Below are 13,641 nucleotides of genomic sequence, written 5' to 3'. Positions count from 1 at the left end.
CTCCGTCCCTCCTACACCCCTCCTCTCCTTTCTTTCCTTCCTGCCTTCCTTCTTTTTGGTGTGCTAGGTGAACAGGAGGTGAATATTTCTTATTCTCAAGTCATGTTTCATCAAATCGCAGTGACTACAGTTTAACTACTGAGAATTCTCATCCAAGAGTACACATGAGCTTAAGAAATAGATTTAATGTTCTCATGAGGGAGTATTCAGTATTTGATGGCAATTCCCCTACACAACATCTTTTCAGCAAAATTAGATCTGTGTATGTTGGACCTTGATGCTGGCTTGTTTCAGGTTTTTTTTGTGCCAGTTGTGGTTGTCTGTTAAAATCTTAGAAAGAGGGAGGGCCTCTTTGTCTTGTCACTCAAAAGAAAATTAGCTGCTGCTGTCCCGTGTATCACACCTGTAGTCATACGCACTCAGGAGGCTGAACTCTGAGGTTCATGATTCAAAGCCAGCAACACAGATGAGTCCAAGGGACTCTTGCCTCCAGTAAACCCACCAAGAAATAGAAGTGGAGCTGTGGCTTGAGTGGTATGCCTCAGCCCTGAGGGAAAAAGCCAAGTCAAAACAAGAGGCCCTGAGTACCTTCATATAAGGAGAGAGACAAGGAGGGAGAGAGGGGGGGGAGACAGAGAAAAAAGAGAGAGAGTGGAGAGAGAGGGAGGGAGGGAAGAAGGACGGAGGGTGACATAAGAGAAGGCAGACAGGAAGAAAGGAAGGAAGGAAGTGAAGAAAGGAGGATGGAAAGGAAAGAAAGAAAAAGGGAAAAAGACAGAATAAAAAGAAGGAAGGAGGGAAAGAGGGAAAGAAAAAAGGGAAAGAAATAAGGAAATTTGTAGAACTCGTTGTGAATGCTATAAGGTTGGAATGAGTGATTTTCTTTGAGCCTTTTGCTGCCTCAGGGCAGAGTAACGTTGGAAATGTCTGGAGGGAACAAGATATAAGGGAGGGAAGTCTCTGTGTCCATTTTATTTCAGATTTGAAAGAGAAGCTTGACTGAGTGGGTCCAGTCTATAGGGCCATTGGTTTTGTCCCGGAATCCTAGTTTGAATTAATCTGCAAGGTGGCACCTTTCCAGGTGTGCTGGGTGTGTCTCAGAAATCCCATCAGAGGCTGCTCTCTGATTGGTGGATCTGCAGTGCTGAGGGTGGGGTTGGATTATAAAGATGCCCAGGGTCCAGAAAGAAGCAGAGTGCTCTGGAGTCTGCAGTGGGTGCCTGGCCGAGAGAGCCCCTCACAACTGGCCCACTTCTGATCCACATCTCATCCATCAAGATGAGCCTCAGGAACCCACCCTCCTTCCAGCATCTGGCCATGCAAAGCCTACTGAGCCACCCATCCTGGGCCATCTCTGCCATGGAGACTCTGCCAGTACTGGTCTTCCCTTCACTCTTCATGGAGGTCTATGCCAGGGCCCACACAGAGGTGCTGAAGGCCCTGGTCCAGGCCTGGCCCTTCCGCTGCCTCCCCCTGGGGGACCTGGCAGAGTCTCCAGACCTGGAAACCTTCAAAGATGTCCTGGATGGGCTCGATCTGCTACTGGCCAAGAAGGAGCGCCCCAGTCAGTGGAAACTGCAAGTGCTCAGTCTGCAGAAGGAGCACCCCAACATCTGGACATGGGGGTACCCTTCAATGGCCCGTATCTCTTCTCCAGACATCCTGACTGACAAGCCAACAGAGAGCCACTGCTCAGGGATGACTGAAGAGCAGCCCTTGATGATCACCATGGATCTGACCATCAAACATGGCACCCAGGATGCTCTCCAAGCCCACCTGCTCAACTGGGCCAGGGAGAGGAGAGAAAGAGTTCAGCTGTGCTCCAGGAAGCTGCAGATTTGGTCTGACTCCATCTCTGAAATCCAGAAGGCTCTGCATGTGGTGAGGCTGGACTCCATCCAGGAACTGGTGGTGAGTGAATTCTGGAATCGAGAGACTATGAAGATCTTTGCCCCTTATCTCAGCCAGATGAAGAACCTTCACCTCCTGAAGCTCTCCAAGATGCGTGCCGACTTCTACACTGCCAGCCAAAAGAACTCTTGGTATTCCTGGAAAATTGGGAACCATCTGGGCCAGCTGCAGCATCTCCAGGAGCTTCATGTGCACGAAGTCCTCTTTCCTTATGGAAAGCTGCCCGCCGTCCTCAGGAGCCTGAGGCCTTTGAAGGCCTTGTCTCTGAGCGCCTGTGCACTGCAGGAGGCCGACTTGAGGTGTCTGTCCCAGGCTCCCTGCACCAGGCAGCTCCAGCACCTGCAACTGACCAGTTTGTTCATGGATAACTCGAGTCCTGAGTCCCTGCGAGACCTGCTGGAGCACGTGGCCAGCACCCTGGAAACCCTGGCCCTGGAGGACTGTGCCTTCACGGATGCCCATCTCTCGGCCATCCTGCCGGGCCTGAGCCAGTGCTCCCAGCTCCGCGTCTTCAGTGTTTATGGGAACCACATCTCCATGGCTGCCCTGTACAACCTCCTGAGCCACACGGCCAGGTTGGGCCACTTAAGCCGGGGCCTCTATCCTGCCCCTCTGGAGAGCTACCACCCTCAGGAGTGGGGGCTAGAGAACATCGACCCTGAGAGACTTGCCCTGGTTCTGGCAAGCTTGGGGCAGGTATTGAGAGACCTGGGGCCAACCCAGAGGGTCCAAATCTGTACTGATTTCTGTCATCACCAGAACAAGTGCCAGTTCTACAGCCTGGGCCCAGGTGGTTCCTGGGTGCTCACAGAGGAGGGGCTTCCCAGCCTTTCTGCTCTGTCTGTGTAGTTGGGCTCCTCTCTTCTGGAATCTCTTCTCAGCATCAGAATAAAAGCCAGGACATAAGAGAATTCTCCAGGGCCACAGACCCAAATGTTCAGCGTGGGTGGAAGAGACAGGGCTTATTGAGCAACCTGAGCAACTCTCTTTTTACTTAAGACCCCAGCTCAGTTCTGCAACTTAGCCCTTGACCTAAGCCAGCCACAGACAGTCCTGGGAACCCTGGATGCCAGGATCTCGAAGTATCTGAAATAGCCTTGCACAGACTATCCTGGGAACCAGAGATGCTAGGATGTCAAGGTATCTGAAATTCCAGAACAGCCTTCCTGGAGTCTGGTGACCATTCTCTGAACTGGACACCCTGCAGTTTAGCATGCATCCTCTTGAAGACTCCCCTGTGCAAGCCAACCAGTGCAAATTACGTCTGGATCTAACCAACAACCTGTTTCTGGTCCTTTCTCTCTGTGTAGTGCGCCAATCATACTATGGAGTTGTTTTATGATTTTCCCATGGTGTGTCGTGATTTGTTACAAGATGCTATGATGTATGCAAAGCCCCTGCCTTCCCTAAAAAGTGTACAACAGGTGCTGTAACCCTGGGCTTGGGGCCGCCTCTCAGCATTGTAGGCTGCTGACTTGTACACAGCGGGAGGGGGGAGAGGGGTTGAGAGGGGGAGGGCAATAGGGAGACCAAGCTTCAGTTTGCAATAAAGACTCCTTTGCTTTTACATTGGTGACAGTCTCTGGTGGTCTTTTGGGTAAGGATTTCCGAATCCAGCTTTACCTTATGATCCTGAGATTTTCAGGTCAATTGTAGCTCTGGAGCCCCAGGTGTTTCTGGGTACTTTCGGGGTACATGTGTCCTGTGCACCCACCATCAGAAAACTCAAATGAATTCTGCCTAGAAAGAACTCAAATACGATCTTGTCTTTCTAAATCGTTGTAAGCAAACTTCTGACTGTGTACAGTTTTCTATGTCTACACATCAATTAATTCATTTCCAAAGAAAAAAGAACAGTAAGCAGAAGGATGTCATTTCTCAGAATCCAAAAATCAGAGTACTGCTTCTGCCCAGAATTCTAGCCCCTAAACCACTTAGAAATCTGAGAATCACAGTTCAAAGACAGCTGGTCAGGAAAGTCCACGAGACTCTCATCTCTAGTGAACCACCAGAAAACCAGAAGTGGAGCTGTGGGTCAATGTGGTAGAGTACTGGCCTTGAGCAAAAGAGCTCTGCATTCAAAGTCAAGATCAGTAACAACAACCCAAAGAGAATAAGTCACCCCTCAGGCTCAGGCTGGTGGCTCACACCTGTAATTATAACTAGTCTGGGGATCACAATCTGAGGATCACAGTTCACCTTCAATCTGGGCAAGAGCCTCTTAGACTCTTATCTCCAATTAGCCACCAAAAGCTGGAAGTGGAATCTGTGGGTCATGTGGTAGATTGCCAGCTTTGAATGGAAAGAGCTGGGGGACAGACAGTGCCAGACCATGAGTTCAAATCCCACTAGAAGCACACACACACACACACACACACACACACACACACACACACACGCACATACACACACACACACACACACACACACACACACACACACACACACTGAAAGAACAAAGAAGAGAAAACCAGAAAGCATGAAAAGAAGAAATAATCTTGCCTTCTTAGAGACTGAAAGCATTTTTTGAATGAATCAATAAAATAACTGAATTAATGAATATGTGTGTCCTGCTATGTGGATGATACTTACAAAGAGCAGTCAAATGCCCTTTCTTATCTTCCAAATCTGATGCTGAACCGCAGGGTTGGTGATATCAGCTGGGCCCAGCATGTACTGAACACAACAGGTTGAGACCTTAGAAAGAGAGAGGGCCTCTGTCCTGTCCTACAAAAGAAACTAGCTGCTGGCACCTAGTGTATCACTCTTGTAATCCCAGGCAAAGAGGAGGCTGAGCTCTGAGGTTCATGGTTCAAAGCCAGTGAGGCAGATGAGTTCAAGAGATTCTTGTCTCCAGTAAACCCACAAAAAACAGAAGTAGAGCTGTGGCTTGAGTGCTCGGCCATCAGCCTTGAGGGAAAAAGCCAAATCAAAACAAGAGGCCCTGAGTACTTGCATACAAAGAGAGAGGGGGCAGGAGGGAGGGAGGGATGGTGAGAGTGAAGGTGAGAGAGAGCAGAAAAAGGGATAGAAAAAGAAAAAAGGGACAGAGAGAGAGGGTGAGAGAAAAAGCAAGAGCAAGAAAGAGGGAGAGAAAGAGAGAAAAGAGAGAAAGGGAAAGAGGGAGGGGCAACGTAAGCAAAGGAGGACAGGAAGGAAGGAAGTGAAAGAATTTTCTACCCTACCCTCCCTCCAGCATCTGGCCATGCAGAGTCTGCTGAGCAACCAGGCCCTGGCCATCTCTGCCCTGGAAGATCTGCCTCTGCTGCTGTTCCCTTCGCTCTTCATGGAGGTGTATTGTGGAGCCCACACAGAGGTGCTGAAGGCCCTGGTGCAGGCCTGGCCCTTCCCCTGCCTCCCCCTGGGGGACCTGGCCGAGTCTCCAGACCTGGAGACCTTCAAGGCTGTCTTGGATGGGCTCGATCTGCTACTGGCCAAGAAGGAGCGCCCCAGTCGGTGGAAACTGCAAGTCCTCGACCTGCGGAATGAGCACCCCAACATCTGGATACAGGGCTACCCTTCAATGGCCCAAATCTCTTATCCAGATGTCCTGACTGACAAACCAACAGAGAGCTGTGGTTCAATGATGACTGAAGAGCAGCCCTTGATGGTCATCAGGGATCTCACCATCAAAGATGGCGCCCAGAATGCTCTCCAAGCCTACCTGCTCCAGTGGGCCAGGAAGAGGAAAGAACGAGTCCAGCTGTGCTCCAGGAAGCTGCGGATTCTGTCTGGCTCCATCTATAAAATCCAGAAGGCTCTGCGTGTGGTGAGACTGGACTCCATCCAGGAGCTGGTGGTGAGTAATTTCCCATGTCAAGAACTTCTGAAAACATTTGCCCCTTACCTGGGCCACATGAAGAACTTTCACATCCTCAACTTCTCCAAGATGTGTGGCAGCTTCTTCACTTCCAGCTCCAGGAATGGCTGGTGTTCCTGCAAATTTGGGGCACAGCTGGGGCAGCTGCAGCATCTGCAGGAGCTTTATGTACACGATGTCTGCTTCCACTACGAACAGCCGCCCTCCATCCTCAGGATGCTGACGTCTTTAAAGACCTTGTCTCTGAGTTCGTGTCTGCTGAGCGAAGCTCACCTGAGGTTCCTGTTCCAGTGTCCCTGCACCAAACAGCTCAAGCACCTGCGTCTGAGGAGCCTGTCCACGGTCTGCTTCAGTCTTGAGACCCTGCTAGACCTGCTGCATGGAGTGGCCGGCACCTTGGAGACCCTGGCCCTGGAGGACTTAGCCTTCACGGATGTCCAGCTCTCGGCCATCCTGCCCGCCCTGTGCCAGTGTTTCCAGCTCAGGTTCTTCAGCTTCTATGGAAACCACATCTCCATGGCCGCCCTGAAGATCCTCCTGTGCCACACGGCCCAGATGGGTCATTTGAGACGAGGGCTCTATCCTGCCCCTCTGGAGAGCTACTACCCTCAAAATCAGTGGCCTTGGGACATCCACCCGGAGAGATTTGCTCAGGTTCTTGCTGTCTTGGCACAGACTTTGAGGGACATGGGACCAAGCCATAAAGTCCAGATCTGTACCAAATTCAGTCATTACCTGAACAAATACCGATTCTGTACCCTGGAGTCAAATGGCTCCTGGCTGCTCACAGAAGAGCATCTTTCTGGCCTTTCTACTCTGTCTTTGTAGTTGTGCACCTCTCTTCTAGAATTGCTTCCTAGCAGCAGAAATGAAAGCCAGGAAGAGCATTCTCCAGGGGGCACAGACCCCCGTGTTCAGTGTAGATGGAAGAGACAGGGCATCTGGTCCTGAGTTTGTCAGTTCAATTGTAACTCTGGAACCCCAGGAGTTTGTGAGTGCTTTGGGGTTCCATGTGTCCTGTGCACACAGCAGCAGGAATCTGGAGTCAATTCTGCCTGGAAAGAACTGGATCATGATTTTGTTTTTCTGAATGGTTGTAAGAAAACCCCTAAGTTGTAGAATAATCCCTTACCATCTATAATTTTCTGTATCGATCAAAAATAAAAAAATGAAAAAGCATGAGTAGAAAGATATCATTTTTCAGCACCAAAGAATGAGGAGTGTGCATACCTAGAACCTTAACTCTGCAAGTCGGAGATCTGAGCGTTTCCATACATAGGCAGCCTGGGCACAGACATCTTTGAGACTCTTATCTCTAGTGAACCTCCAAAAGTGGCAAGAAGTGGAGCTGTGGCTCAAGTAGTAGAGTTCTGGCATTGTGAACCAAAGCTCAGAGATAGCACCTAGATGCAAGAACTGGCACAAATACACAAACAAATAAACCCTTACCCAAGGTCTAGAATGGGGATTAAAAAGAAACTTGCAAGAAAGGAAGGGAGGGAAGGATATACGGAGAGAGGGAGGGAGGGAGGGAAGGAAGGAAGGATGAAGAAGAATAGGAAGGGATTCAGAGAGGGAAAGAACTCCAGAGAAAAGATTTCCTGCAGGCTTTGTGGATGTTATCAATTCAGATGACTTCTCTCCTTGCAGGCTTTGCAGTGGAACATCTGTGAGAATGTCTGGAGGGATTAAGGAATAAAAGTGGAGGTCATTTTGATAAAGTGTGATTTACAATACAGAGAGAAGCTGGGCTGTGTGGGACAGGCCTTTAAACCTATCCCTTTTTGGTTAAAATCAATATTTGAATTAATCTCAAGTGCAAAAGCCAACCAAGGTGTGCATGGTGTGTCTCAAAAATTCCATCAGAAGCTGCTCTCTCATTGGCAGGTATGCAATGGTGAGGCTGGGGTTGGGCTTGAAGGATATCTAGGGATCAGAGAACAGAAGAAGAATTCTGGATTGCACAGTGAGTGCCTGGCCCTGTTGGGATTCAGAGAGCCCTGCACACCTGGCCCACATCTGGTCCATCAAGATGAGCATTGGAGCCCCACCCTCGCTCCAGCATCTAGCCATGAAGAGTCTGCTGAGCAACCAGGCCCTGGCCATCTTTGCTGTAGACGATCTTCCTCTGCTGCTGTTCCCTTCACTGTTCATAGAGATCTATGCCCAGGGCCACACAGAGGTGCTGAAGGACCTGGGGCAGGCCTGGCCCTTCCCCTGCCTCCCCCTGAGGGATCTGGCAGAGTCTCCCAACCTGGAGACCTTCAAGGCTGTCCTGGATGGGCTGGATCTGCTACTTGCCAAGAAGGAGCTCCCAGGCAATGTAAACTACAAGTTATCAATCTGTGGACATATGGACATGGGGGTATGTCTCCATGCCCGCATCGCTCCTCCAGATGTTCTGACTGACAGGCAAGCTGTAAATCACTGCTCAGCAAAGACTGCAGAGAAACCCTTGGTGAAAATTATGCATCTGCTCATCGAAGATGGCGCCCAGGATGCTCTCCAAACACACCTGCTACACTGGGCCAGGGAGAGGAGAGAATGAGTCCAGCTGTGCTCCAGGAAGCTGCAGATTTGGTCTGACTCCATCTCTGAAATCCAGAAGGCTCTGCTTGTGGTGAGGCTGGACTCCATCCAGGAACTGGTGGGGAGTGAATTTTGGCATCCAGGAATTAGGAAAGAACTTGCTCCTAACTTGGGTGGAATGAAGAACCTTCACATCCTCAACTGTCCCAATACGGGTGGCGACTTGGACCCTCACCCTCACAAGGAGTTCCAGTATCCCTGGATGATCAGGGAGCATCTAGGACAGCTGCAGCATCTCCAGGAGCTTCATGTGCATCACATTGTCTTGCTTAATGCAAATATACCCACCATCTTCAGGAGCCTGCCGCCTTTGAAGACCTTGTCTCTGACTTCATGTCTTCTGAAGGTGTTATGCCAAGGTCACAGGCCCCCCTCCAAGAAGACCACCAAGAGTCAGACTCTATAGCTGTTTTATCTAAATGGGCTGCAGCTCAGGCCTCTTCCTACACTCCGACACAGCGGAGCCTAGGAGGAGAGCCCCGAGCTAAGGATTTGCAGGTCTTATAAAGGCACACAATCAACGAGGTATTTTGATTACCACCATATGTTGCTTTGCTAGATAGAAACAAGCAACAAGTGGTCACTGCCTCAAACTTTAACCTTTCATTCCCCTCCTTGACTTATGGTCCTGAGCCACAATCTTGTAGCTCTGGCCCGAAACTAAACTCCAACAGCTCTTGATCTTGAATGAGTATACCAATAACAATCAGTCCATTTTTCTTTTCTTGAGGCGTATGCGGAGTGGTTGGGTAGGATGCTTGGAGACTTCCCATGTTTCTCCATGGTCGTCCAGGGCAAAGGGGTCAGCCGGTCTGGCGTGGGAGCAGTGGATCCAAGCAGCAATGCCATCCACCTTAAGAGCAGTGGGTGTAGCCAGTAGCACCATGTAAGGTCCCTTCCACCATGGTTCCAGAGATCTCAAGTTGTGCCTTCGAACACCCAGTCCCCTGGTTTAAACAAATGGGGGGGGGGTAGGAATAGAAGCAGAACATTTAATGCTCTAAGCTGGGGCCACATATGCCCCAGCTGTAAATAGTCAAGCTTACACAGAAATTCAGTATCATCCAAATCAGCAAGCAATTCAGTCTGAAGGCTAGGGATAATGGGTGGAGGCTGTCCATACATTATTTCAAAAGGAGTAAAGCCAAGCCGATAGGGTGAATTTCTTATTCTAAACAAGGTGAAAGGAAGGAGTGATACCCAGTCTGCGCCAGTCTCTAAGGCCAATTTAGTTAAGGTCTCTTTTAGAATCCCATTCATACCTGCCCTGAACTCTGGGGTCTATAAGCACAGAGCAATTTCAAATCCATCCCCAGTGCTGCGGCTATTCCCTGACTTACTTTTGAGCCAGTACATTGTCTGACCCGATGGTGGATGGGAAGCCATACCTGGGTAGGATTTTTTCCAGGATCTTCTTAGCCATGATGTTCGTGGTCTCATGCTTTGTTGGGTAAGCTTCAACCCATACTGAAAAGGTGTCTACAAAAACTAGCAAATATTTATATCCAAATTTTCCAGTTTTAATTTCTGTGAAGTCTACTTCCCATTACACACCTGGCCTATCTCCACCGAGGCAAGCTCTTTTGGAACCGGTTGATTGGGGGCATTGGTGAGCTGACAGGCTTTGAAATTTTTTTTTAATTGTATTTTATTTTATTTGAGAACATACTGTACAGAGGGGCTACAATTACATGGGCAGGATAATGCATACATTTCTTACTAAGCATTGCAGCCTCCTCCTTTGTTTACCCTTCACCTCCCTTCCCAGCCTCCCCCCTCCCCCCACCCAATTATAACCCCCTCCCCCCCCCCACACCGACATTGTAAAGTTGGTTTTGACATGACATTTTGTACTTCTCATTGTTGTAACAGGTCCACCTGAATCCTTAAATGAGTTGTTTGTCCCCATCTCCTCCACATGTTATACTGACATCAAATATAGCGAAAGCGGGGGTTACACTGTGGGGGAGGGACATACAAAGCAACAAAGAAATAATCTTATAAATGCGTTAGAAACACATGCATGAAAGAAACGAAAACATTAAAATACATATTTAAGGGTTCGTTTTCCTAACATCACATTATCTGACCTTTTCTGCTTGACTCATACGTATACTAGATATTGCAAATAAGGGAAACCATGGGACCTATGCTTCTTTGGGCCTGGCTTACTTCACTTAATATAATTTTTTCCAAGCCTTTCCATTTCCTAACAAATGGGGAAATGTCATTCTTTCTGATGGAGGCATAGAATTCCATTGTGTATATATACCACATTTTCTTGATCCATTCATCTACTGAGGGGCATCTGGGTTGGTTCCATATCTTAGCTATGGTAAATAATGCTGCAATAAACATAGTTGTGCTGGTAGCTTTAGTGTGGTCTTGTTTGTAAACATTTGGGTAAATGCCCAAAAGTGGGATTGCTGGATCATAGGGGAGATCTATGTGAAGTCTTTTGAGGAATCTCCATACTGCTTTCCAAAGTGGTTGAACAAGTTTACATTCCCACCAACAATGAAGTAAGGTTCCTTTCTGTCCACATCCCCTCCAGCATCTGTTGTTGTTAGAGTTCTTGATTTTTGCTGTTCTAACTGGAGTGAGGTGATATCTCAATGTTGTTTTGATTTGCATTTCTTTTATGGCTAGGGATGTTGAACATTTCTTCATGTGTCTATTGGCCATCCTTCTTTCTTCTTCAGAGAAGCTTCTCTTTAAGTCTTTCGCCCACTTATTTATTGGGCAGTTGTTTCTTTGAGGATTTGTTGTTGGGTGGTTTAATTTTTTGAGTTCCAAGTATATTTTAGATATGAGACCCTTGTCCGTTGTATGGCTAGTAAAGATCTTCTCCCAATCGGTGGGCTTTCTATTGATCTTGCTAGCTATGTCATTTGCCCTGCAGAAGCTCTGCAGACACTAATTGTTGTTGATTTTAACACACCACTCTCCCCACTAGATAGATCAACTCGGCAAAAACTCAACAGAGAAACAGCAGATCTAAACAGCTGCATAGATCAACTAGACTTAACAGACATTTACCGAACATTTCACCCAGCAGCATCAGAATACACATTCTTCTCAGCAGCACATGGAACGTTTTCTAAAATAGACCACATTTTAGGCCACAAAGCAAACTTGTCTAAATTCAGAAACATTGAAGTTATACCTTGCATTCTCTCTGACCACAAGGGAATAAAATTAGAACTCAACACCAAAAGCCACCAAAGAAAGTCCGGTATCACATGGAGGCTGAACAACACACTGCTGAATCATGAGTGGATCATGGAAGAGATTAGAATGGAAATTCAAATGTTCATGCTATTCAACAAAAATGAACACAAAAATTACCAGCTCCTCTGGGACACAGCAAAGGCAGAACTCAGAGGCAAGTTTATAGCTCTGAGCTCCTACATCAACAAATTGGAGAGATCGGAAACTAACAATTTAATGACACATCTAAACCTCCTTGAAAAAGAGCAGCAAGATAAACCCCAATCCAGTAGACGGAAAGAAATAATCAAAATTAAATCAGAATTAAATGAATTAGAATCCAAAAAAACTATAGAAAGAATCAACAAAACAAAGAGTTGGTTCTTCGAAAAACTTAACAAAATTGACAGACCCTTAGCAAACCTTATCAGAAAAAGGAGAGAACACACCCAAATTAATAAACTCAGAGATGAGAATGGAAACATCACCACGGAAACAACCAAGATTCAGAACATTATAAGGGAATACTTCTCAAAACTTTATGCTAATAAGTTTGAGAACTTGACAGAAATGGACCTTTTCCTAGCAAATATTGACATGCCAAAACTAAACCAAGATGAGTTAAACCAGCTTAACAGGCCCATATCAAGCATTGAAATAGAAACAGCAATAAGAGACCTCCCAGCTAAGAAAAGTCCAGGACCAGATGGTTTTACAGCGGAATTTTACAAGGCCTTCAAAGCAGAGCTCACACCAATACTCCTCCAACTCTTCAATGAAATTGAAAGATAAAGCTCACTACCAAACACATTCTATGAAGCCATCATAACCCTCATCCCCAAACCAGGCAGGGACTCATCAAAGAAAGAGAACTATAGACCCATTTCTTTGATGAACATTGATGCAAAACTTCTCAACAAAATTTTGGCCAATCGACTTCAACAATTCATCCAAAAAATCATACACCATGATCAAACAGGATTCATTTCAGGGATGCAAAGCTGGTTCAATATACGCAAATCAATTAATATTATTCATCACATCAACAGGAGCAAGAATAAGAACCACATGCTTATCTCAATAGATGCAGAAAAAGCATTTGACAAGATCCAACACCCCTTTATGATGAAGGTTCTGGAAAAATTAGGAATCCATGGATCATTCCTCAATACAATAAAGGCTGTATTTGACAAACCTACAGCCAGCATTATACTCAATGGTGAAAAACTAAAGCCATTTCCTCTTAACTCAGGAACAAGACAAGGATGCCCACTCTCTCCACTTCTCTTCAATCTAGTATTAGAATGCCTAGCTACAGCAATAAGACAAGATGCAGACATAAAAGGGATCCAAATAGGGAAAGAAGAAATAAAACTCTCCCTCTTTGCAGATGACATGATCTTGTATTTAAAGAATCCCATAGACTCCACTCCCAAATTACTCAAGCTGATTCAAAACTTTAGTAAAGTAGCAGGTCATAAAATTAACCCCCAAAAGTCAATGGCTTTTCTATATGCCAATAATGAGAAAAGTGTGGCTGAAATTAGGAAAGCAACTCCATTTGTAATAGCCCCACAAAAAATAAAATACCTAGGAATTAACTTAACCAAAGAAGTAAAGGACCTCTATGATGAAAACTTTAAAATCTTGAAAAAGGAAATCAACACAGAACTTAAAAAATGGCAAAACCTCCCATGCTCCTGGATTGGCAAGATTAACATCGTGAAAATGGCAATACTTCCCAAGGCTATCTACAAATTCAACGCGAAACCTATCAAAATTCCACCCTCATTCTTCAAGGAAATAGAAGAGGCAATCCAAAAATTCATATGGAACAATAAAAGACCCCGAATAGCAAAAACGCTCCTCAACGGAAAGAACACTGCTGGAGGAATATCAATACCAAATTTCAAACTCTACTATAAAGCCATAGTAATCAAAACAGCTTGGTATTGGCATAAGAACAGACCTCAGGACCAATGGAATAGAATTGAAAACCCAGAAATGAACCTACACACCTATAGCCATCTAATCTTTGATAAGGAAGCTAAAACAATAGAATGGAAGAAAGACAGCCCCTTCAGTAAATGGTGCTGGCAAAATTGGTTAAC

General features: G+C 46.5%; 2 protein-coding genes across 2 annotated transcripts; both read left to right on the top strand.

The window, feature by feature from the left end:
- Positions 1-1,278: 1,278 nt before the first annotated feature.
- Positions 1,279-2,760, top strand: LOC138820044 (PRAME family member 8-like). Its single transcript, XM_070011686.1, has one exon. It carries the CDS (start codon positions 1,279-1,281, stop codon positions 2,758-2,760), a length of 1,482 nt encoding a protein of 493 aa, XP_069867787.1.
- A 2,356-nt stretch (positions 2,761-5,116) lies between these two features.
- Positions 5,117-6,559, top strand: LOC138820043 (PRAME family member 12-like). Its single transcript, XM_070011684.1, has one exon. It carries the CDS (start codon positions 5,117-5,119, stop codon positions 6,557-6,559), a length of 1,443 nt encoding a protein of 480 aa, XP_069867785.1.
- Positions 6,560-13,641: the final 7,082 nt, after the last annotated feature.

Source organism: Dipodomys merriami, unplaced genomic scaffold (assembly GCF_024711535.1).
Source record: "Dipodomys merriami isolate MVZ:Mamm:240054 unplaced genomic scaffold, mDipMer1.0.p SCAF_84, whole genome shotgun sequence".
In the NCBI taxonomy this organism is placed as follows: Eukaryota; Metazoa; Chordata; class Mammalia; order Rodentia; family Heteromyidae; genus Dipodomys; species Dipodomys merriami.
The sequence above is the reverse complement of the archived record's forward strand: the minus strand, read 5'-3'. Positions and strand labels throughout refer to the sequence as shown.

Excerpts from the sequence above, each read along its gene's own strand:
- LOC138820043 (XM_070011684.1), top strand. The coding sequence starts at position 5,117 with ATGCAGAGTCTGCTGAGCAACCAGGCCCTGGCCATCTCTGCCCTGGAA.
- LOC138820044 (XM_070011686.1), top strand. The coding sequence starts at position 1,279 with ATGAGCCTCAGGAACCCACCCTCCTTCCAGCATCTGGCCATGCAAAGC.